This window comes from Protomyctophum bolini (genome assembly GCF_963924005.1).
Source record: "Protomyctophum bolini genome assembly, chromosome: 1".
In the NCBI taxonomy this organism is placed as follows: domain Eukaryota; kingdom Metazoa; phylum Chordata; class Actinopteri; order Myctophiformes; family Myctophidae; genus Protomyctophum; species Protomyctophum bolini.
In genome coordinates this window covers 53,740,427-53,765,752 of record NC_137862.1, presented here as the reverse complement: position 1 = coordinate 53,765,752, position 25,326 = coordinate 53,740,427, and the positions used below count along the sequence as shown (strand labels likewise).

Here is a 25,326-nt window from a genome sequence, read left to right as displayed (position 1 = left end):
GAATAAAGGTAGGCCTACAGTGTGCCCTAAAGCCTAAAAGACCACTTCTGCATTAATGCTCTTAAAATGCTCACTCTCTGTCTCAGAGGATGGCAGTTCAGAAACCAGCTTATAGCTACTATAGTGACATCATATAGGCAGTGGCACCTTTAGTCATTTTAAACAAGATTTTGTGAGTTTTAGATTGGTTGTATTCATTAAGATACAGTATAGAAAACACTAGAATAGAGCCCTGGGGGACATCATTTCAAATATTTAACGCATTCAAACGGGGAAAGCATCTGTCATTTTAGATGTTAGCTATAGCAACGCTTGTAGGATTTATAGGACAGTGGTTCTCAAAGTCAGCAGATATGTTTGAAAAATGTTGAATATTTCATATAAGGTCTTTAATTTTTTTCTTTTTTCTTTACACAAATCTTGCCACAAAACATTTTCAGATGGGGGGGGGGGGGGTCTGCGACCAAATACACAGTGTCCATTTTGTTTTGGGGGTCCTTAAATGGCACAAAAAAGTTTGAGAAATACCGTTACAGATTTAGAAGGCATTTGTATAGAATCAGCCTCAGGTCTTAATGGGTTAAACTGGTTAAGCATAATTATATGGGTTTAAGTGGTTAAACCTAACACCAACCTTAAGCCTATAACCCCTATAACCTCTCTAAAAAGCCTGAAACGGCAGGCTCCTCCAGCTCTGCAAGGAGGACTGTGAAATATATCCTGAACCATGAGAGACTTAGGGCATATCCCAGTGGCGTATCTACAACAAGGCGAGGACAGCCAAATCCATTTTCTGCCTGGCCAAAATCTGGGACCTGAGAACTATTAGTGGACAGCGGATTGGCCGTTGCGTATATGCGAACCCATTCAAATGCAAATGCATGCCTTTCAGCCTTTATATCCTATACTGTCTGGCAAGTATATCTCTTTGAAAACCTTTAGTGCTACTGAGTGTGCGCAGGGGGACGACAATTAACACATCATGCCTGCCCAAAATGTAATTCCTGGAAACGCCACTGTATGATCCAAAGAAATTATAGATTCTTACAGGTGGTGTGTTCAGGGATGGATTATGGCACTGGTGCAATGGAGCCATGACGAGTGCCCAGGGGCCCTTGACGGCCAGGGGCCCCTGGGTTGGGCCCTGTACTTATGTATATCTAAAATGTAATCAATACTGAATTCACTAAAATACTGTATGCATGTGCGTCCCTCAGTGTATATATTAGGCCATAGCCGTCTGACTAACATAACTAATATGCTATTTAAGATTACAAAACAATATATATGCAAATAAAAACCAAATAGGCCTACTGCAATTCCTTAATAATGATAAAATGTTTGCCTGCCCACTGCCTGCCCTAGGGTGTGTTCATTGTTAAAATGAGTAATACTGTAGGCTAGCTCTGTAGGCTATACATCTGCAGTTCCTCCTGTTCACTGAGGACAGAGCAGAGCGTGTTTTGAATATGTAAATGTACTCACTTACTCATACATATTGTGAAAACATATTTGGTATAGGGGAAAAACAGGAGCCATTTCAATACTTGCGCAAAATGCTTGCAGCTATAGGCCCGTCTGTTATCAATTACTATTTGTCAAATTAGTTCAACACTATCGTATATACAATTCAATTAGCATTTATTCTACGCACTGTTGTTTTGAGACAGAAAAGACTCGAGCTTTGGTTTGGAGACTGTCTGTCTTCCTTCTCTTTGGGACGAGTCCATACACGTCTGACTCTGATCGGAATGTCATCTCTCCTCCGTGTAGTGTACGGCAGCCCAGACACAGACAGCTGTGTGCATGATGTTGTTGTCCCTCCCAGCCCATTTACTTGTGTCTACTCTCGACTCCTGGCCAATCCACTGTGCGCCCGTGTCCTCACTGTGTGTGCGTGTGTTTTGCAATAGCACGGCGCCGCTCACTATATTTCTCTCCGCTCCGGAGAACCACCACCACACACAATAAGTCACTCCTCCCGTGGGCGAGGAGGCTTTTCCCACACGAGTGGAGGAGGAGGAGGAGGAGGAGAGCGCTACCTGAGTGGGTGAGGAAAGTATTTCCTCATTATTCGCCTTCTTGAGAAGGGAGTCGCTGAATCATAGGGAGGCATTTGGCAGACAGGTGAGTCTAGTGGTGGTGTGTGAGTGTGTGCGCTCAAACCATAGGACAACTCAACTGCGGAATTTATACCTTGGATATTGCAAACCGCGGTCTCAGTGGAGTTTTTAAAAAACAGGTAATTATATAATTCAAACCGTATCATCTTATCATTTGTCGTTGTTCACGTCATTCATTCATTCATTCATTCAAAGTGGGTCAACACCCAGTTTTGTTGCAGTTGTCAGTCACTTGTCAGTGTGTCTATATAATAACAGGTATTATACGTGGCAAATTCACCGGCTTTAGGCTATTCGCTGTCACATTCTAGTAGGCAGCCTATACGGTAGGCGTATCATGCCTATCTGTAGCCTATACTTTTGAAGTCAATAATTTTAAAGTAAAAGAGGGAAAATCTACTCCGTTAATTTGTGAATTTTGAATGGTTGGTTGTTGTATTCATTTCAACCTGACGTCGAAATGTTTGGGACTCGCATCGCATGGGAGTTTCTTTTTGGGGGAGTTTGCCCGAGAGGCCACCACACAGCAGTGTGTGTGCGTGAGCGTGCGTGCGTGTGACGGTGTCCCATGTAAAAAAAAAAAGAACAGATTGTAGATCATATTGGCTATACTAGCGACACCGTCGTACCACGGGCTATATAGGCTGGCTACTGCCACCTGTCTGGAGACGCGTCGGTTCTCTTTGGCACGACAACGTTCCCAAGGAGCCAGCAGCGGAGCAGCGCCCTCACTCGAGGAGGACGCTGTCTGTCTGTCTCCTCTTTACTTCCAGTTCCAGCGACAGAATCTGAAGATATTGCTGTGTGTGTGTGTGTGTGTGTATGTCCGTTTTGTCGCTATATTGGCAGCAAGACGGGGTTTTGCGCATATAGGGCGCCGACACGAAGGCTTCCAAAATGTCCACACATACTACTAGCAGACTCAGTGTAGACAGAGAGAGCCCCCCCCCCCCCCCCCCCCCTTGTAGAAATAGGAAAACATTAATTGTTAGGGTATATTTTCTAGTCACCTGCATTTGCATTTCGAAGATACCTTGGCTGAACCCGGATCTCTAAAGTCTAAAGAAAGAGACTGAAGTGGTTTAATCTGGCTGCCGATATATCACACTCCTCTCATTCGGAGCGTAAAAGCGCACCTCGGAGTAGGTGGGCTGGGCCTGCAGAGGGCTTAAACAACACAACACTGCTATGAATGAACTCCGCCATATAAGATCAAATGTCAATGTCAATCACATCGAACTATACATGATTTGAATTGACCACTGACTGACGTGCTGACCCGGCTCTCCTCTGATCGCCTGCTGTGTAACTAACAGCAGCAGCCCCAACACGCGTGGGAGGCGTCAAAAGGCGCTCCTCCGCGCACCGCGTCACGCGGCAGTGATTGAGCTGTGAAATATGAACGGATTTAGGCACGGCCGCACGACTCGATCTGTGGTGGGAGGGTTTTGGGGACATGCCATGAATGCATGTTGTATCACGTCTCTCTCCGTCTCTCCGTCTCTCTTACACGCACTCACTCTCTCTCTCTCTCTCTCTCTCTCTCTCTCTCTCTGTACTGTCGTGGATTGGTTTGAGTAGAAACATCCACACAGGTTTCCGCCGCGGGGCGCTCAGCTGGAGAGGCTGCCTCCATCCATCCTTTCCACGCACGCACGCAGTTATAGTTGCGCGTGTCGACAGACGGATTTAAATATGCTTTCTCAGAGAGCACCGAGGACAGGCTCCCCACAGTCTCCAGTGTGATTGGTCTAGGCAGCCAGCGCCTTTTTATTAATAAACGCGTTTCAATGGAGGGAAAACATGACGATAGAGAAGAACCAACTGGAAATGCAGATAGCGAGAATAATAGAGAGTCTGGTAAGATTGGCATTCTCCTTTTTTCCGCAAATCGCATTTTAAAACGTTAGCTACGAGACATGTTTGATTGCCACCATATGGGCTGCGACGCTGCGTGCGCAATTCTTGAGCTCTAAGCTAATTAAGATAGGCCTATTCCTCAATTAATGTCAGGTGCACGTGATGCTGTTGATTCGTCAAGGATGTGCATGAAAGAGACAGAAACACCAGAGACATCTTTATGTTTTTGGATTCATATGCCTTTTCCTCTAATTGGCTCTTATAGTGATTGATGACTGCAGGCACATGATAGATCAACCTTTATTGACATGCATGTGATTGATTGAATATTTTATTAGACAGAAATAAGCATAACTCCAGAAATGAAATAAAATCACAAATATATATATATATATAAAAAAAAACATTCAGATGTGGCATAAGACAGTGGTAGCCTATATACTAACTATAGAGTCATGAACCAAACCAAGATACAGTCCATGAGAATACAAATCATCATCATCAAGTATAGCAGGGTTCCCCCAATTAATTTTCCTCAAGGGCCATATTTTGACTAGGGTACCAGGCTGGGGGCCGCGTCGGCACGCGCAAGTTCGAGGTCTTGCCCTGAAATTAATGTTCAGGGCAAGACCCCATTTGAAAAGGACCCCCAGTTTGACATGCAGAGGCTACTGACCCCAATTTAATGCCATTTATATCTGGGACCCCCCCCAAAAAAAGAAATTCTTCCGTGGGCCACAAGGGGCCGCTAATTGGGGAACCCTGAAGTATAGTAACAACTCCTTTTCCATTGCTCAATTGAAAGCAGCAGGACTCCACCAAGGACTGCTGTTTCCCATTTCTATATCTGTACCCCTGCTCATCCTTTCACCTTATACAGGTCAGGTCTGTTTCAGAGGAGAGGGTGATATAGGTCTACCAGGGTTTAATGAAGGCCACTATACTGTTACATCTATACTGTAACTGTATAACAACACTATACTGTAACATCCTGAGACCTATATCATTTAACGCCAAGACACAAATAGAACCAAACCGACCCGTTAATAGGTAGGCCAATATATTGATAATAATATCAATATTTCGATCGGAGACTATAGAAATTGAGATTTTACACTAAGGTTTGTCTTTTCCTGGTCACTTTAGTCACTATTTATTATATTCATACTTTCAAAAATAGCTAAAATAACCACCTCACAACGTACAAACAACACTTCTTGTTGCAATGCATATAGGGAGCTTCAGTACATCAGCTATTTTCGCCATTTTTGAGGGGCACCAGCCCCTCCCATATACTCACAGCTTTAAAGGCGCAGTGAAATGAAAAAGACGTTTTTCACACTTTTAGACCATATCCGTGGTCATCATATGGGCATACCTAACAATGGATGCCAAAAAAATGGGAAAATTCTCATTTCTGTGTGTTTTTATATCAAAGGTCCATAAAAACGATTGTATTATTTATTTATTAAAACGAAAACGTGCTGCGTGATGACGTGTAGAGATACACATCGATAAAAGCCAATAAAAATGAAGCTCACCAGTTTAATTCCCCATGTCTGCGCATCCATGCAACACAGCTGCTTCTGATTACAGATTACTCCGTTTTTATTTCCATTCAAGATAACATTCAGACAGTGTATTACTCGGTTTCAACTTAATCATCACGCTAAAATATGTTTCTGAAAACATTATAGGGTAGAAATAAGCCACATAACAGTAAACTGGTTGTGCTGGGCGACCGTCTGATTTGTAAACAAACACATACCACGCTGTAGCGCATAGCATAGCTACCGTCCCTAGCTACCGTCCCATCGCCTGAAGGGATGCGACACTCTGATTGGTTCAGAAACTTCAGACCTGTTTCATGTGGAAACACCATTTTCATGTTGTTCACCATTTCCGTTTCACTGCGCCTTTAATGTTTGTCTTTAGTTCAATGTTTAGTTCAATGTTTGTTCTGTAAACGCCATTGTCAATGAAGGGAAAATCTACGTCATAATGTACCTCATTACGTCATATTGTCTCTTTATTGTTAATGGTGTTTAATGTTTGTGTTGGCACCGTTTGTTTTACCTAACACGAGTTAGACTTTAATATATTTATATTACCGCCCTCACTTCTTTCACAAGGACACTCAATCATTGTGAAAGACATGCACAAACTCAAGTGATAATTCAGGTTGACTTGCAATGCGTTATGAATTATGATAAATAAGAATCGAGATTTGTATTGTTACATTACTGTATGCTGCCTATAAGACGCCTACACAAGAGTATACAATTATTTGGTTTTGGTTCCTCAACATGTAGCAGGAATAACAAAGAGACAATACAGAATAGCAACAACAGAAGAAAAAAAAGGAACCAATACGTATTTAATCTTTGGAACATGACCCAGTGTCCATCCATCCATCTTCAACCGCTTATCGGTAGTCGGGTCGCGGGGGCAACAGCTCCCCCAGAGAGCTCCAGACTTCCCTCTCCAGGGCAACATTAGTGACTTCCTCCTGGGGGACCCCGAGGCTTTCCAAGGCCAGTGAGTCGATGTGTTTCCTCCAACTGCGTCTTGGTCTGCCCCGGGGTCTCCTCCCAGTGGGATGTGCCTCGAGGACCTGCCTAGGGAGACGCCCGAGAGGCATCCTAACCAGATGCCCGAACCACCTAAGCTGGCCCAGTGTACGACCCAGTGTGCAGACATTTATTCTTTTTGGATTCTGACTCCAGAACCTGTTTTTTAGTGAGTGGATGTGCATGCTTTATTGTTTGTTTCTTAAACAAGATGTTGCATCGTTAGTTTAATAGTAAAACATGTTCGTCAGAATAATGAGCAATAGGCCTACTCAGAAAGTCAGGTCTGCGTGAATCTTAGACTAACCTTTCATAAGGTTTGTTGATTCATCTGGCCCCAGCAATGAATGAAAATAGGCTACTCACCATGGTCGTATGGTGACCTACAGTCTATGATGGTGACATATCGTATGGTGACATAATTTCTACATGTGAAACAGAGCGGTTCTGAGTGAAAGTTGTCTGAAGTGCATTGCGCCGGGGCACGAGAGAGCGAGAGAGACAGAGAGAAGCAGCTACAGAGAGGCACATGCGTTTTAAAATGTGTCTGATTTGCAGACAGACAGTCTGCAAATATTAATAAATTAAGTTTTTTGAATTGGTCAGGATGTCCAGAAGGAATAGAATTTTCTTGTCTCGGCCATAAAAAAGTAAAGAATGAGTCAGTGATACATGAATCGTGGAGCTCAAGCACATGGCTTTGAAGGGGATGTACAAGCTCTCAAGCAAAATAAGAAAAATATGCCAAAAAGAAAGCGGTCTGTTAAAGCGCCACCATGAGGCCAATCTGAAAACATTTTGAGGTTCTTCTATGGCTTAGAGATGAGCTGCTCACAGACAGACAGACTCACAGAATTATCCCCGCCTCCAGCCGCTCAGGAGGCGGAACGACATATTATCCCCGCCTCCAGGATAATGTTATGTAGGCGGAAAACAAAACATTATCCCCGCCTGAGTGCCTCCGGCAGATCCGGCCTTGTGGATATGAAAAGTAGGCGTGTACATTAGTCATAGCGTTGAGGTGCTTGAAGGTACAACGCTGTAGTAAAAAAAAACCAATGACACTACTACTTTGACACCACATACCATACATACAGCGTACAGTCAGCAGGTATTTGAATCCATTCATATTGTTGTGGTATGTCATAGCGCGTCATATGTTAATCAAAGCTCTATAATCCGAGTTCAGTCAGACAACTCACGAAAAGATTTAACCAATATTTATTATAGAGAATACAAGTGTGCGTATGTTATTTGACTTGGCATTCGGCTCTGCTGGATTTTCATAAAATGGTGCTGGGAACAAACATCATAACAACCAGGAGCCATAGCAGAAGGAAGGCAGGAAGAGCATGCAGACTATAGTGAGCTTAAGTAGCCCGCCTAATTGGTCAGCTGACTGCTATATCAGCGAATGACATGTGAGTCTTGCACATGTAACGCCCGGGATTCTAACTCGGGCCTCCCGCGTGAAAGTCCAACATCTTAACCACTAGGTCAAAGGGATATCCCTTTGGACTGGGGGAGATATTAGACTTTTGAGGCCATCAGGCAGAGGCTGTGAGCCACTGCTACACACACACACACACACACACACACACTCACACACACTGAATACACCCACATTGTAATGCAGCATGTTAACCCCTTGAGTATAGTATGCGCCTTTGAGCACGGCATGAACTCCCTCGAGTGTGACTGACTGAACTAACTCCGCAGGCTACGTGTCATAAATTATTGCTATAGACTGTTTGTTCAATGACTAGGGTCTCCCCGTCTCTCCAGCTCCTATACAGAAAAGTATATTGGAAATAGCTTCGAAGTGCAAGCTACGACAACATTTCTTTTTCCCTTTTTTTCCGAAAATCTTTGAAATTCTTTTGAATTGGCCTATAATGCCAGTGGCCTTGTTTGTGGTTAGAGTGTCCGCCCTGAGACTGGGAGGTCGGGGTTCAATCCCCGCGGCCGGGTCATACCAAAGACCTGGTATGCCTCCCTGCTTTTCACTCAGCATCAAGGGTTGGATTGGGGGTATGTCCCCCCCCCCCTGCGACATGCGTCATGTCCAGGGGGTTTACTTGTACATCAAGCTGCCTCACGCTACAGATACAGGAGATAGGCTCCTGCCCTATGGGCCTCATGGCTCGGCAAGTCTTGCTACTATAATGACATGCATGCAAAGTGCACCCCAGGTTTAAACTAATTAAGTAAATTCCAAAGCCAGCTGGGCTGATGAGCCTCCATGTGTTTTATAGTTGACTGGTTGGTTAAAGAGGGGTTGTGTTTCTCCTATTTACTGTTGTTTTCGTATATACTGCACATCATTTATTTTTAGCTTCTAGTAATGTTTTGGATGAGTCTAATGCAGTCTTAGTTTAACTACATAGATCAGCCAGATATGTCCATACCGTATATTGCCAAATATATACACATTCCTGAACTGTGTGTGGCAGACATTAATTGGCCCTAAGCCTAGATCAGTATACAGCCGTATTATACAGAGTTTCCTTGAGACTGAACAGTTGACTAATTGTTCACACAATCAATTCACCAACTACCCGACTTTGAAGAAATTGGTCTTTTCTTCAGAGAGAAGCAGAAAAGCAATGTAGAGTTGTTGGGTACTCTGACCCAAAACATTCAATTAACACTAGGCTGAACGAACAATGCAACGGGAGCAAGAACATTGTGGAATTAGATACGTTATCAACATCGTTTCAGGCTATTATTATCGTGGTAATTGAACATTACAGTATCATTACAAGTACAAGGCATGACAATTCAATTAAATTGGAGAAAAAGGGAGTAAATTAAGTCAACAAAAATACAAATAAAACAAAAATAAAAAAAGTACTCGTATCGGTACTCGGTATCGGCTTGTGCTAGTACTCGGTCTGAAAGAAATGGTATCAGGGTCTTTTGCACATTTGTGTGTTATGTTGGTTAGTGAGAGTTATCATAGAGTCCACATTTCTGGGCAGTTCCTATGATTCTCATACTGTTCACTACTACTACTACAGTAAAATCTTCTAGAGCCACATTTTCTCGATATCTTTTCACAAGAAATATGAACAGACTTGGTTGGTCTGTTTACATTGTGTAGTTGGTTGTAAGTGAGCCATAATGCCGAGCCACGAGGCCCACAGGGCAGGAGCCTTATCTCCTGTTCCTGTAGTGTGAGGCAGCTGGATATACAAGTACACCCCCTGGACATGACGCTAGCATGTCGGAGGGACTTACCCCCAATCGAAACCTTTATGCTTAGTGCCAAGCAGGGAGGCACTGATCGAGTCCCATCTTTCTGAGTCTTTGGTATGACCCTGCCAGGGATCAACCCGACCTCCCAGTCTCAGGGCAGATTGACTTACTGTGATTGTTCACATAGGTGCCCTTTAAGGTGTGTGATTTTGTAAGTTGGCTAGATCAGTTAGTTCTTGTGCTAACCTGTGCCACTGACTACGGCTGGTTACACTCTTGAGAAAGAACAATGTTGTAAGTCTGTTTGTTACAACAAATGACTACTTTTCAGGCTTTTAACCGTGAACAAAAAAAGGTCATTTTAACGAGCTCAATATATGACACCAGCAACAAACTGTTGTTTTTGGTCTGTGGATTCAATTATTGTTATCTTGTGTAATGGAAGTTTGTGGTGTTACATAAGTAAGTTAAACAGATAAGGAAGATGCAGGACTTTCAGAATTCAAACTTTCCCCAGAACCCCCAACACAAATATCCCACACATCTTGCATACTGTCAGGAGATGTACACAGAGGCATGGCTGAGGGAAGTAGGGGTGCTGGGGGGGGGGGCTGGAGCACCATGCGTGTGGAGAGGGAAAGTAAAAGCCACTTTTCTGCGTGAAATTGTGCGAAAATGCGCGTGCACGATGCGCTTGCACACGCTTTTTTAAGGTAATAACAGATGGCCACCCCTATCATATGGGCCTTATTCTACAGCTGACTCACACACGGTCGGCATGTTTGAAGTAGGTTTGCGTGAGTCGGCGTGCCAGAAGTTGGTCATGGAAGAACAGCTGGTGATGATAAGTGCCCTTGCAGAGGGCACAAGTTTCATCTACCAATACGTTAAATTAATCAATACCACAATGATTGTTGTATGAATTTTGTCCACCACAGTGCAATTAATAAGCCTTTATTTAAAGTGCCATTACAACACTGATACTATATGTCATACTGCAATGTCACAGCGTGTTGCCATCATCAACCGTGAGTCAGGTAACAGAAAGTTATATACTGTGCCATACAGGGAACCACCATGACAGGACAAAACGATTAGCAGTTGTACTGTATATTTTAGGGATGCACAATGCACGACCATGACATTTTGGCCAATATCCGATAACTGGTTACCGGTAATTGCATGGCCAAATTAGTTAATAACTTGCAATACAAGTTTCTGGTATAGGGTTTACCTTGGGCACAGATGCAGACTTCTTAAAACCGTGCATTCTTATTCCCTGATTTATTAGGCCATCGGAGGCACATATTAGTTAACTATGTAGTAAAGATATAATGTATTTTTTCCCCCCCAAAGCTTTCCAGTTTGTTTTCCTTTATTTATTATACAGTTGGGACTACACTTTTCAAACCCAGAAGACACTGATTGAATCTGCAGCCTTCTGTCATAAAATACCTTATACCGATACTGATATTATGAACAGTGGCGTGCACAGATAGACACCAGGGGGTGCTAGAGCACCACCCGCCCTTGCCCTCTGGACAGCATGTGCCCTTTTGAAAAGGAAAAACCCCCCAAAAAACGTATTTTTTGTGCAGTGTACACTACAGTATGTGGACCATGGTGACATTGATCAATTCTCGCTTCTAATATATTATTTATGCCCCAAAATCAATAAATCTCTAACTATTAACTAGGCAACCTGCCGGTTCCACGCGCTGCACAAGGGTTAGCACCAGCCCCCTCTAAACGTCTATATGCACGCCACTGATTATGAACAAACAATCATGCATGAATGATGGTGCACCTCTAGTATATTGACCACGTGGCATGACTAAGTAGAGAAGGCATGATGTAGAGAACCTGTGTGTTGTTGGCAGGAGGAGCACTTGTTCTCCTCTTACAGTTACATAACAGCAACAACAGGTCAACGCAAATGTTCTCCCATCACTCTCATATACTCTCTGTGCTGCATGTGTCTCTAAACCGCCAGACAGGATCAGTGTGGCTCCATAAGTAACAAAGTAAATAATTAACGTTATACATCATCTGGCTCACGTAGGTTCATCGAATAGTCGAGAAGCAGGTTTCCTTTTGAAATAATATATTTTTTCAGTACATTTCTTATACGGTATATATCAATGAATCGACACAAAAAAAAAGTCTAGTAGGTTTTCTATAGTTGACTAAACCAATTAGTCTGATTAACCACGTAACCACTTATATTTGATTGTACAACGGTGGCATGCAACAATGGCGCGCAGATCTACAAGCTCATAGCGCGCCACCGAGTGGCGCGCTATGAGCTTGTAGGTCTGCTATTTTTTCAGAAGACTTCGTCAGGTCTAAATGGGTAGAAAAGACGAACTTTGAGTATAGCCACAGAGAAAACATAAATCATATTTTGTTTTTTTACAAAAGCAGAATCCTTCACTAATCATAATCGAGGCAAAAGTTTGAAATAGGCTTGAAGTCATGTCGCCCCCAGCTGCAGCCCCTTATAGTCTGATTCTCTCTCTCTGTCCACCTTCCAGGAAGGACCCGCGAGGTCGCCCCGCGTCCAGGCAGCCTGCCGGAGGAGCAGGCGATGCAGTCAGCCGTCATGTGGATGAACGACAACTACCTGCCCGTTCCCGGAGAGGAGAAGATCAACCCCGACCTGGACTTCACTTCCCCCAAGGCCGCAGACAGGTCGCCGCCCAAACAGTATGAGGCCATAGTAAGTCTAAAAAAAAATCACACCCGTGTGAACCGAGTGGTGCAACTCCCCTCTCTCTCCCTCATTCTCATTCTCTCTCTCTCTCTCATTAGCAGGCAACAGTGCAGCACTATCTCTCTCTCTCTCTGTTTCTGGCACAACAGCGCCCCCTACTGGTTCTCATTGTCATACTGGTGCTCATAGTCACATAGGTTAACACGGACATAGTCACATAGTCACGGACATTGCTGTTCCTTGGAGTGGTTGCACCACTCAAAAAAAGCACTTGACTGCTGTAATGAATGCTGGTCACCATGGTTACCAGCGTGTCACCTTCCACACCTGCTTGACCTCCAACCCCATCTGTGTCCCCCCTCCCCCACCCACCCACACCCACTGTAGCTCTGGGACTTGCTCAATTTCTTGCCCTTTTCTGAACCTCGTATCAAAAATGTATTGTTCCCGGTATCTTACAGAATGATGTACGGAACGGAAGGGGGGGGGGGGCTTTTAGAGTAAAAGCTGCCATATCTGCCCGGCACCCGAGCTCCTATTTTGAAAGAAATCCCATCAATTGTGTTAAGTGTATATTAAGACCTGAGGCCAATTCTACAATAAAGTAGTTCTCACACTTTCAAGATTATTAATTGCCTCCACATTAACTCTACTTTGGCTGGGGAACTTTTCAGAATATTGGAATTTGGAAACGGCCTTAAATGGTGCAGAGAAAGCATGTATAGGGATGTAGCTCTGGGCCATGAGTATAAGGCTATGGACCAGAGCTACATCCCTATACCTGCTTTCTCTGCACCATTTAAGGCCGTTTCCAAAATGTTAAAATGTAAAAGACCAATATTATTATGAAGAAAACAAGATGTTAAGACCGCTAAAACAAATAGAATAAAGTTTACCTTCAGAAAAAGCGTTCTTTATGGCTTCTGAATGCGAGTCTTTTAACATGTAATGTCTATGGAGTGACGTCAAGTCAACACCACTAGGTCTCATGGAAAGGGGGGGGGGGGCGTGGAAAGGGGGCGGGGAATGGCTGTGAGACAGGCCTATCAGGAATGTGCAATTGTGCACGATACCTGTTTCACCGGTCACCCCCCTCTGCCGGATCTTAGGCAAGTGTGACCGAGTGCTGGAGCTACAGCAGAGAGGAATAAGGTCACAGATGGGCCTGTACGGCCTACCGTGTGTGACATGTGGCCTTAAGATGAAGAATAAAAAAAGTCTGCACACTGTAACCTTTCAAGAAGCTACCAGTCAAGGTTTTACTGTAGATTAATGTTCTTCTTCAGAAAATGTGCGGCCTTATCCATTCTGACAGCTCACAGCGCTCGTGATTTACGACTGAAACACTATTTACTTCATTGTAAATCAAAAACTGCAGCTGTATGAGCTCACAACGTGTCACGTTGCGATCTGAATATTCATTTGGGAACCATTAGCTTATACCATGAGGATGCCAGCCTGAGCCTGTTGCAAAATGTTAAAACCACTTGCTATATAAAGTGGTTGCACAACCACTGATATATCTCTCTAGAAACAGGTCACACCCATGCCTGAACTATTTACAAACTCTGAGATAACTACTTTCAAAAGTAGGCAGTTAAGAGTCCTTATCACACGACAGACACAAGCTGATAGGACATAAACTCTTCCAAAACTGTTACTTTTCAGGAAATCGAAACAGAACCTGTGTTCCAATCGATCCATCCACTTGTTATTCAGTCACAAGTCCTTATTTTCATTGGTTCTGGCCTCCATATTATTGTCATGTCATTATACTATTTTTGCTGAACTTTTGCCTATTTTTGCCTTTGTCTAGTATGACTGAGAATGTTGTGACAGTGTTGTTGTAGATTCTTTGCTGGCCTGCAGGTCTCATAAATCCAATATATAATACTAGTAATTACGGTAGGCTATCTTTAAAGGCACTATTAAAACTAGACATTCACAGTGAGAACAAAGTCACATGGTGGTCTGGCCGCGCCACAAGGGAGCCAACCTGGAGAGATTCCACCGTTCCACTGTGTGCGTCCATTGTCTTTGCTTTATCAGCTGATCAATGAACTATAGCTGGTACGGTATTTGTGTAAGAGAACTGTTGAACATCTAAGGGGAAATGTCGGTTTGGAGTTCTTCATTTATGTAACCCAGTCTATTGTTCCGCAGGGAAGATATTCTTTATTAAAAAGTTCCACCCACCCCCCCACACACACACACACACACACACACACACACACACACACACACACACCTTGCACGCATGCACATCATACAAACACACAGCACTTTGTATGTACCGGTAATTATGGCCAATACGCTGACACCACATTCAGCGAGCTGTTCTCTCGTGCTTTCACAGTGTTCTCCTGAGACAGCCTTTTTGCAGCACTAGAAATATATAGATTTTCTAAAGAAAAGTCTCCATTGATGACTCGCTCTTCCAGGGTTCCACATGGCTAGTTTGTCACAACATTTTGTGTCTCGCTGTAGCCTTTCTATTGTATTTCTATTGACTGGTATTAGGTCAGGTCTGCACAGGGCCAGGAGTCAAATGATGTTCATGTGCTTGCTTATAGCTTTATTTGTCGTATACGAAGTACACAGGGCTTAATTAAGTTGGGCTTTATCCTACCACAAGCGCCGCACAGGAGGAAGTGAGTGATTCCCAACACTCTCGCCATGACAGCTCTATTGGCCAGAACTCTCCACTGCATCAATGAGATATTGGTCCCACTCCCATATATATTTAGATATGAAATTGCTTATTAGTGGCAGAGGCAACAACAACGGGCTAATGGCACACAATTGGTTTTGTAATTATGTGCCACGAGGCAAGGTATACACAACACAGTTAAGAGGATAATTCCCAATACACTACGCAGAATTTAATTAACACTCTGTTTAGCTGTGTGGTTATTATTCATTATATGGCTTTGATTTGTTCTTTGATTCAATACAGATGTAGGCCTATACACATCATGCAGGCACAGAACCACAGTGATTTATATTGATTGAGATCGAGCCTTATCATTTGTCTTATGTGACAGTTAACAGGAGTATATCGTTATTTTTCATTTAGGCTGTCACAATGCCCACATGTTCATGTTGATTCTCTGTAAGAATGAGTTGATGATAGCCAGTCTAGCGTTGTTCATTCTAAACCAATACACTATAGTTCTAGACGTCTAGACTATAGAATGACCAGAACACCATATGTTTGGATTGAAAATGAAGCCAAATGTAGGTAGTTTGGTATTTGCTGATACCAAATCTCTAAACATCTATTTTCCATAATGGATGGGAATTGATGACATTTTCTTGGTGCTAATGCCATTAGCAGTTCTGCATGTCGGTCCAATTCTTTATCACCTCCCAAAAATAAATCACAATGCACTCCAGTGTGTAGACAAATAACGTCATTGTTTTGCAATGAGTTAACTATCAGAAAGACATGGCAGCATTGATAAAAGGAATTGATAAGCTCCCAGGCAAACAATGTTGATTCTGTGAGTATATAATGATTGCTGTACTGTAACGATTGCGGTCCTAGGATTACCACCACTAATTGGGGACGTGTTCATTTACCAACTATAGCAAAGAACACAGCAGCAGTTTAGTACAGCATATAGTGCTGGGTATTGCCTGCAACCTCACAATAGATATATATCACGATACAATATATATCGAATCATCGATATATCGAGTATACGTTAACCCATTTAGACCTGGGAACGATTAAAAAAAATGTCCTCATGTTTCTGTGTCGGTGTTTCTCAATATTTCATGTCAAGGACCCCAAAAATTATTATGTAATTGGCCACCGACCCCCATCTGAAAATATTTTGTTCCAGGGAGCTCCCCAGAATCAAAGATTTGAGTTAAAACGTTCACTCTGAAATATATTCAATGATTTGTGCCACATTTTAACGACTTTTCAAAAATAGCAGATCTACAAGCTCATAGCGCACCACCGAGTGGCGGGCTATGAGCTTGTAGATCTGCTGTTTTTCATTAGCTGTCCCGATACACTTTTTTCGTTTCCGATACGATCCCAAGACCACAATTTCTGTGTTAGCCGATACTGATACCGAATACCCATAACAGAGAATAATATTTATATAATGATACAAAAAAGAAAATTACTTCTTGTATCTTGTGCTGTTAATAGCAGACTCCTCACTCAAATGTGCACTTGCAGTTTGGGCAAATCCAAAGCAAACTCCACACGTGCCCCGGCATTATATTTACCTGCCATAGTGGTGTTTAGACTGGCATATCCGCCGATACCGATATGACCCGATATGACCAAAAAGGGCCGATACGATACTTTTCCGATACCGATACAGCTCTAATTCCAAATAATGACTATTAATTAGGGCAGGGTATTGCCAGAAACCTCACGATCGAGTATCACGACACAGAGTCCTAGAGACCACCGATTGCCAATGATATGACAGATGTATGTATGGTCAGAAATGTTAAAGTTTCCAAATCAAATTGAAAAACTTTGGTGGATAACATTTAGAGTTTTAGACAAAAAGGCAATTAAGGAACTATACGATACGATTATCGACAAGGAATACGATACGATTATTGCCATATGGATACATTTAACCCACCAGCACAGCAGGTGGGTTAACAACCATGCCTGCTACACAATGTATGCTTCTGCCTGCAGCTTCACATAGCATAGATTGTATTTACGTTCTTTTTTTCTAGTTCTAGTTTTTATTAGGCATTTTATATATGACATAACTTCAGAATATCATTGACAGATAATGAGTAATTAAGTGATATAAAAAATTTTTTTTTATAGTGACAGGTAGTGTAAATGTTCCAAATACATTAGGTTAGCGTGCACCTGTTGAAATAGTCAATGAAGGGTTGCCAAGTCTGGTAAAATCTATCTTCACTCCCTCTCAATTCAACCTTTATCTTTTCCAATTGCAAATAGTGCATATACATCTTTCATAAGTGTAGTGTGAGTCGGAACCTGTGCTTGCTTCCAATTCAACAGTATCAGTCTGCGAGACAGTAGAGTCACATAATTTACCATGTTATATTGCAAAGTAGACAGTTTTACCCCGGGCCTTTTGACTCCTAGAACTGCTGTCATGCCAATATGATGTTAGTTTAGTGCAGTGCCAGAACATATGAGCTAGAGTGGCCGGCGACTGGCCACATCTGTCGCAGTGTGTGCGTGCGTGCATGTGTGTGTGTGTGTGTGTGTGAGAGAGAGAGAGAGAGAGAGAGAGAGAGAGAGAGAGAGAGAGAGAGTGTGTTTGTGTGTGTGTGCGAGCGCACGCACATGTGCACGTGTGTTCATGCGTGCATGCGTGTGAGTGTGTGTGTCTGTGTGACTGTGTGTGAGGCGGTGGGGGTGTGTGTGTGTGTAGGATTCGATTTGTTAACAAAAACAGAGGCTAGGACATTTTCTTAACCACTTTAGCCCTTTATACATCATTGTGTGACAAATACTGAAATAAATAGCCACTCCACGAGCTCTGCCAAGTTGTGATATAATCAAACATAAATATCAAACATTATATGAGCTTACATTTACACTATGCATTACACTATATGCATTACATGCATTTCCCAAAAGGAAATGCAGTGTATTTAATGTACCCAGCAGTACCCACCGGACATAAAAAAGTAATGACCTCTGGGCCGTGGCTCAACGGTCCAGGCACCTTGGCTGTTAATCCAGTCTGGCAGTGTGCCGCGGGTTCGACTCCCGATCCCCACGGCCTTTACTGTCAGCCTACTGTCTGTCCCTCCATTAAAAATAAAGGCGAAATTAAGCCACAAAAAAATTAAGTAATGACCTGAGGAATCAGAAGCAGAGGCATGGATTTACCCAACAACCCCCGAGAAGTGTGTGTGCGTGCATGTCCGTGCGTGTGTGCATGCAGTGTATGCGCTTGCTCATGTGGTTGTGTGTGTGTAGAGGGGGGAGGATGGTGTTCCCAGGGGGGATTGGTGAGAACTGTGTTCCTATTGGTGGGATGGTGATGATGATGTCGATGTCACAGCCGTACATCCTCATGTGTCCTCAGAGGGCTGAACCCATGGCAGACCTCCTGGCTCTCCTACCGCTGCTACTTCCTGCTCTGACACACACTACTGACCGCTGGGTTCCCACAGGGAACGCACGCACGCACGCACACACACACACATACGCACACACATGCGCACACACACAGTACATACATTACATTTAAACGCATGTATGCACGCACACACACGGTCGAAGGTACATTCTCACAGTAGTGTTTGTTGTTGGCTTTCAGAAGGCTGTGCTGTGGGCTGCTCTTGAGACGGGTTGTATTCCGGCAGCCACTCACACACGACTAGCTGAGCAAATATTTACTCTGGGCCGCGGAGTGTTGCTTTGTTTGTAACATCTGAGAGGCAAGCAGAGAGGTCTCGCACTGCATTTGGCCCTCTTTGTAATTGAAATAAGTGGACTTTCAATTATTGATGAAGAAAGGATGAAACGGATGTGTCTTTTATCTTTCCACAAAAGGGATCCGGAGATGTTGTTGTCAAAACAAAACAATACACTCTAATGGCTATAACAACATGGCTGCATGACAGTACGTTAACCGTCGAAATAAATAAAAAGTCTTCTGAAAGAATATTTTATTCAAAGATTTGTGCCACATTTTCACGATCTTTCAAAAATAGCAGACCTATGAGCTTGTAGATCTGCTATTTTTTAATAGCTAAAGTATAACATAATGCTTATAGTTAAAACACCAAAAGGGGTTCCCGCCCCTTCCCGAATGGGTTAAGCCATGTCGAAACACTATGTGTTGTGAACTTGTATAGGTTTGGTGTAAAGGGAAATTCTAGTCCGAATTCTAGGCCGAATAGAGTAAACAGTTGGCCGAAAACTGAATACCGAATAGTGAAATATGAATACTATTATATAATATATTTGCTTGCATGCTTGAAGCCGCGTTTTGATCACGGCATCACAACAAAACGGCAAGTTAAGGTTTAGGTTTAGTGACTCTACGGTTTAGGCTCTAAAATCGACCGAACCGAATATGCATTTCTTTGACACTATTCGTCCGAATATAGTTTCGGTGGCCGAATATTCGGAGCATCCCTATAGTGTAGAGGGGACCAAGAAAATAGCCAAACCGGGTGAAGATTTGGTGCTGCTCTGCTGCGACATGGGTATAATTAAGGGCCATGCTTGCATGCAGGTCCTTTGTCTAAGACAAATGTCTTCCTCGGGAGACAAATAAAGCTTGAACATGAAGTTTACGAAGTATTGATAAACCACTTAAACCCTGTGCTGATAATACTTAGTAGTAGTCCCTCAGGGCTCTATACTAGGGGTGCTCCTTTCTTCCCCTTTATACCAAATATCCAATCAGGAGAAAGATCTCATTCATCAACATCAGTTTTATTGCAACCGGAGGTAGAAGGTTAACTATGAAACCGTGCGTTTTTGACACCTATAACCCACAATCTCCGTCACTCTGTCACATATCACCTAACTCAAATCCCCGTCACATGACATCATCGGGGATGGAGATCCCTGATGTCATAGTAAATGTGAGCTGCTGTCGCAATTAAGCCCATATATGGAGATCCCTGATGTCACCAATATTATAGTATATGGATATATGTCAGAACCTTTTCCGACAAAGTTATTTGTGCAGCCGCGGCCTGGCAGCCGGAAATTAAGGCCCGGCCCTACCTGGGCCCTCATCAAACCCTGTACACTCAATACACTGCCCCGCTGCCACCCTTATATCTCCATATATGGAGCTGACCTTCTCTGACATTCCATTATATTGTAATATACACTCAATACACTGCCTTTTTTCTCATTTAGTTTATTTCATCCCTTCCAATTTCACTGTTGTTTACGCTCTCTTGGACAACGATAACTGTCAGAATATAAAGTTTATACCGTATGACAGATACCGTTCTCCTTTAGTTTATTTCAGCACTTCCAATTTCACTCGTTGTCTACGCTCTCTTGAACAACGATAACTGTCAGAATATAAAGTTAATACCGTATGAAAATCTCTTACAGCAAAAAAAAACATTACTTCTGTGTAGAATTGGCTACTCTGTGTTGTTGTGAAAGCATCGCTTCACTTATCTTTACAATAATGCAAATGTGAAGAATAATAAAAAACCATCAGTGTTATCGCCCCTTCTGCAAGCAAATGATTGTCTCTATCAAATAAAAGGGGCATTTGAACAAAAAAAACACCTGTATGGATGGTGATAAGAGCCAGCCTTTGATAGGGTTAGGAAGTGCATATAAATGAAAGTGTGTGTGTGTGTGTGTGCGTGTGTGTGTGTGTGTGTGTGTGTGTGTGTGTGTGTGTGTGTGTGTGTGTGTGTGTGTGTGTGTGTGTGTGTGTGTGCGTCCGTGCGTGCGTGCGTGCGTGCGTGTGGGTGTGTGCTGTGTGTGTCTATGTGTAAGTGTGTGAATTCATCATTTATTGACAGTAGGTCATGCGTGCGGATGTGGGTGTGGGTGTGTGCTGTGTCTTGTGTGTGTCTTTTGTGTAAGTGTGTGAATTCATCATTTGAGTACTATTGACAGTAGGTCGTCAAATATTCTCAGTTGCATCCTTATTGTACATAAAGAATGAGTCAGCTGAAACATATTCTACTGTCCTCACCCCTAAAACAAGCAGAAACACACACATGCATAAGCCAGTAGTAGAGTTACGTGAACACAGCAAGTTTGTTTGCAACCTTTGACAAGTGTTTACGGTAAATATGGTCTCATGTTATAGCTTGTTGCTGTCTCACCTGCAACAATGTAGTATATTGACACAGAGGAAACCTCGCAAAGCACCAACGTGCTCGTCAGAACCAGTTAGGGGTTCAGTGTTGAGCTCAAAGATGTGACTAGGATGTGACAAAACCGTGCACCTTCCGGTTAGCTCCCGAGTCGCTGCTGGGGTGGCCGTGTAAATATTACACGGCCACCCCAGGAGCAATCTGCTGCCTGCTCGCCAGACTAAGTAGCGAGTGACAATTCAGATTCAAGGGGCGATTCAGGCTGGAACCCAGGCTAGGTGTTTGCTGAAGTGTTTTAATGTATGGTGATTTTTCAGTTTCCTTTGTTTGGTTTTGTGGGGAACATGAAACGTAATTCTACAAGCATAATATTAAAATAAGGATGACTAACCTTCTTGAAATGTGATAACTATAGGCATATAGGTGTTCGAGTGGTAAAGTATAGCTATACCCACCATCAGGGAGTATGTATGGGGGTTCAAATCCACTGTGGTGCTTCCAGCTTTGTCGTGCGTCTATACGACCACAGTGTTCGGTGTATAGGGAAGCCGGGCGCGGAGCGTGATATTAGTCACTGCACTTACTCCTAAGGGCTGCGCTGGCACTTTTGTCAGGAGTCGGGTGTATAGGATGAAGGCTCTACGTTCTCTCAGTGGGCGCTCCTATAGCAGATGAATCAGTGGGATGCAGCAGCAGTGACAACACAAAAGTGTGTGGACACGACAGGAATTAATTGGTGTAACGACTATTTTTGGGAGAAAAGGGAGATAAAAAGTATTTATACCAAATGTATACTCTTACTACTTAAAGAAGGAGTGCCACAATTTTTGTATTTTTCCAGTTTTGCGTGTGTCTATGAGCCGAGGTGACAGTACTTCATTAGACACCCTGGAGTCGTTTTTATGAGCAATGGTGTGTTAACTTTGTATTTAGGATTTCTTCCTGGAGGCTGACAAGGAAGCTCTGAGAAGGAAGAGAAGTGGTCACTTGACTGGGCTGCACCATGACACTTACTCACACCTGGAAGTGCAATGAATACATGGCAGTGAATGGAGCCGGCTGGACCAGCTCATAGCAAACACTATTCATGAAATACTTGTAAAGTATAATCCCTTCTGGAAAACAACTGGTTATGAGCTGGTCCAGCCGGCTCCATTCACTGCCATGTATTCATTGCACTTCCGGTGTGAGTTTGGCTCCCTGCATGAAAGTACTATGTCCTGAAAGTGTCATGGCGCAGCCCAGTCACGTGACCACTTATCTTGCTTCTCAGAGCTTCCTTGGAGGCTGAACCCTTGACAGTCAAACGGGCCAATGCAATAAACAGTAATATAGTGACATCACACTATCAGCCCCTCCCCTAACCCCTCCCCCTTTATCATACAACTACAGCTGTGGGTGCGGCTTCAGTTCAGGTGGATCACCACCCATCACCACCCACCAGGCAAACCAGGCATACTTAATGAACTGGTGGGCGTGTCCACATAAAAACAACATTTTAACAAATACTGTACACTTAAAAAAAAAAAAAATTATACCTCCTTATATAACAATAAGACCTGATGATCATGTTTTAAGGTGGAAAATAATCACGGCACTCCATCTTAAAATGTATACACTGTACAATGGTGTCACGTGGAGGCATTATGATCTTGTAAATCTGCTATTTTCTCCTGTCCAAAATTGATGGTCGGGAAGGTCGGGGCAGGAAATACAGAAGATTTAGTCAATAAATATTGTGCCCAGAACCCAAATTCTTCCTGCTCTGCCTATATCCAGAGGGACACAAGATAAAGCGTAATGAACAAATGTTTATGTCTTTTACAAGCTAAGAGAGTAATAGCATTGCCCTGGAACTGGAAGAGGCCAGACAAACCAAGTAGTACAACAATTACACAGTGGTTCAGGGATTTGGCCTTATGTTTACCTTTGGAAAAGATTATATACTGTATAAGGACAAATAAGAAATGTTTCAGGAGGTGTGGGGTCGTTTTTTTTACGATATATTAAGAACAATAATTTGTCACATTTAATGGAAGAAGCTGAAGAGGAGTAGTGCTGTTGTTGTTTTTCTTTTTTGGTTGTTGTTTTCTTTGTATGAGTAATTGTCTTGTAATGTTCATTGTTGGGTTTTTTTTTGCACATTTGTATCTGTAAATTGTCATTTGTGTGAAACAAGGGACATCAACAAATACATAATATAAATACTAATGAGTGTTTTAAGAACTATCCCCATGCAACACTAGAGTACATCATCATACAACATCATCTCATTCCGGCCAATCACAATTTGCGTCCTCACCTTCGTCATCAATGTTTGTGTTGCACAATGCTTGTGACACTCACAATTGTCCATTCATTGTCATTTGGCATTTGATGTTCACGTTAAAGCAAACGTTTCAGCTTCACATCAAAATGTCTATAATAATTGACTGTGCAGGATTGTTTTTTTGTTTATTGTTTTTTTCCACAGAAGCATTATTTAAATACTGGAGTTGAGAAATAATAAGTGGTGGTATTAACAGCTTAATAAACCCCACAAGTATAACGTACAAGAATAAATACATTGAATTTTCACCCCAAAGAAAAAGGACAACAGAAAACAAAACCTTAAATACAGGATCAATAAAACTTGAAAAGTAACAACAGTACACAACATCCTACAAACAATTATAAGTACATGATACATCCATAATCCGCATTACATCATAGCAATCCAGTATACTTTTAAATCAAAAGTCCAGCAGACCAGCTCACACATCCTCGAGCAGAGACGGATTCAATTTCTGAATGAATTGAAAGAATGGACCCCACATCGTCCCAAACCCATCGGAAGAACCATTTAAAGGAGAGTCTAATCTTCTCCAGTTTTATACACAGTACAAAATGTCCCTATAATCCAGTGAGTGTGAGAAGGGGAATTAAGTGGGCGATTTACAGTTGATCAAGATTACAGTCTCCTACCATAGCTAACAGAGTGACAAAAGCCACTAAGCCAGGATTTCATTTTCTGAATGATCAAGGCGTTTCTGCCAACCATGCAGCCAGGACCTCCACATTCAGAGAACTAGAGAGTGAAGCTATAGACCCATAAAGACGTGTCTGGCAAACGGTTACGGAATTGATTTCTGTCCCCAAGCCATGATGAGACTGTTGGACTCAAAACAGTGCACACAATTCATTCTCATTTGTCTCTCTCTCAGCCATTGCAAACTCCCCCATTCCACTCTGCCTCCATCTGTGTATACTGTATAGGCGTATACGTCTTGTTTAGACGTATGAGGTTCATTGTTTACCTGGTGTCCTATTGTCTTTGAGGCACTTAAGTAGTTCTCGCTGCACACTTGGGTGTTTATTTACCTTGATGTTTGATATAGCTCAGGCTTACTGTGCTCACTCTGATCTCGCACTCGAAAGTCACTCTGGATAAGAGCATAATATGCTAAATGCCTTCTTCAACAAGAAAGCAGCGCAATATTGCAAAAAAAAAATCACACCTGTGTGAACCGAGTGGTGCAACTCCCCTCTCTCTCTCTCTCTCTCACTCTCTCTCTCATTAGCAGGCAACAGTGAAGCACTGTCTCTCTCTCTCTCTCTCTGTTTCTGCATGGCACAACAGCGCCCCTACTGGTACTCATACTGGTGCTCATACATAGGTGAACACATACATAGGTGAACACATACATGGGTGTACACGGACATTGCTGGTTGTAGGAGTGGTTGCACCACACAAAAACAATGCAATAAAACATTTCTTGTTATTGATTGTCAGCATTTTGATTGACATGAATCAAAATTGAAAAAAACAAACAAAATATGACCACGTGATTGTTATGTTTTATTCAGGCCTTTTTTCACAAATATACTTGCAGTACAATACATCTGCAGGATAGTATCCATGACATAGATTGTTTCGTGCATGGACAGATAGAGCCTGTAGCCGGTCTGGACATGTATATCTTCCTCAAACCAGTTCCACTGACTGAGGAAATGCAATATGCAAAACAGCGATACTGATATTGTCTGGATTGAGCTGACATTGTTGTTCTTCAGCTCAATATGTATTCACATCTCAACGTCT

At 42.7% G+C, this 25,326-nt stretch overlaps 1 protein-coding gene across 1 annotated transcript in view; it reads left to right on the top strand.

Annotated features, from left to right (window-relative positions):
* Window positions 1-1,929: 1,929 nt before the first annotated feature.
* The window catches only part of ano1a (anoctamin 1, calcium activated chloride channel a), a 109,244-nt gene continuing 85,847 nt past the window's right edge, over window positions 1,930-25,326 (top strand). Inside the window, 2 exon segments of the mRNA XM_080763836.1 lie at window positions 1,930-2,242; window positions 12,284-12,470. Of these exon segments, the coding sequence (XP_080619962.1) occupies window positions 12,339-12,470 (132 nt within the window). The 5' untranslated portion in view covers window positions 1,930-2,242; window positions 12,284-12,338.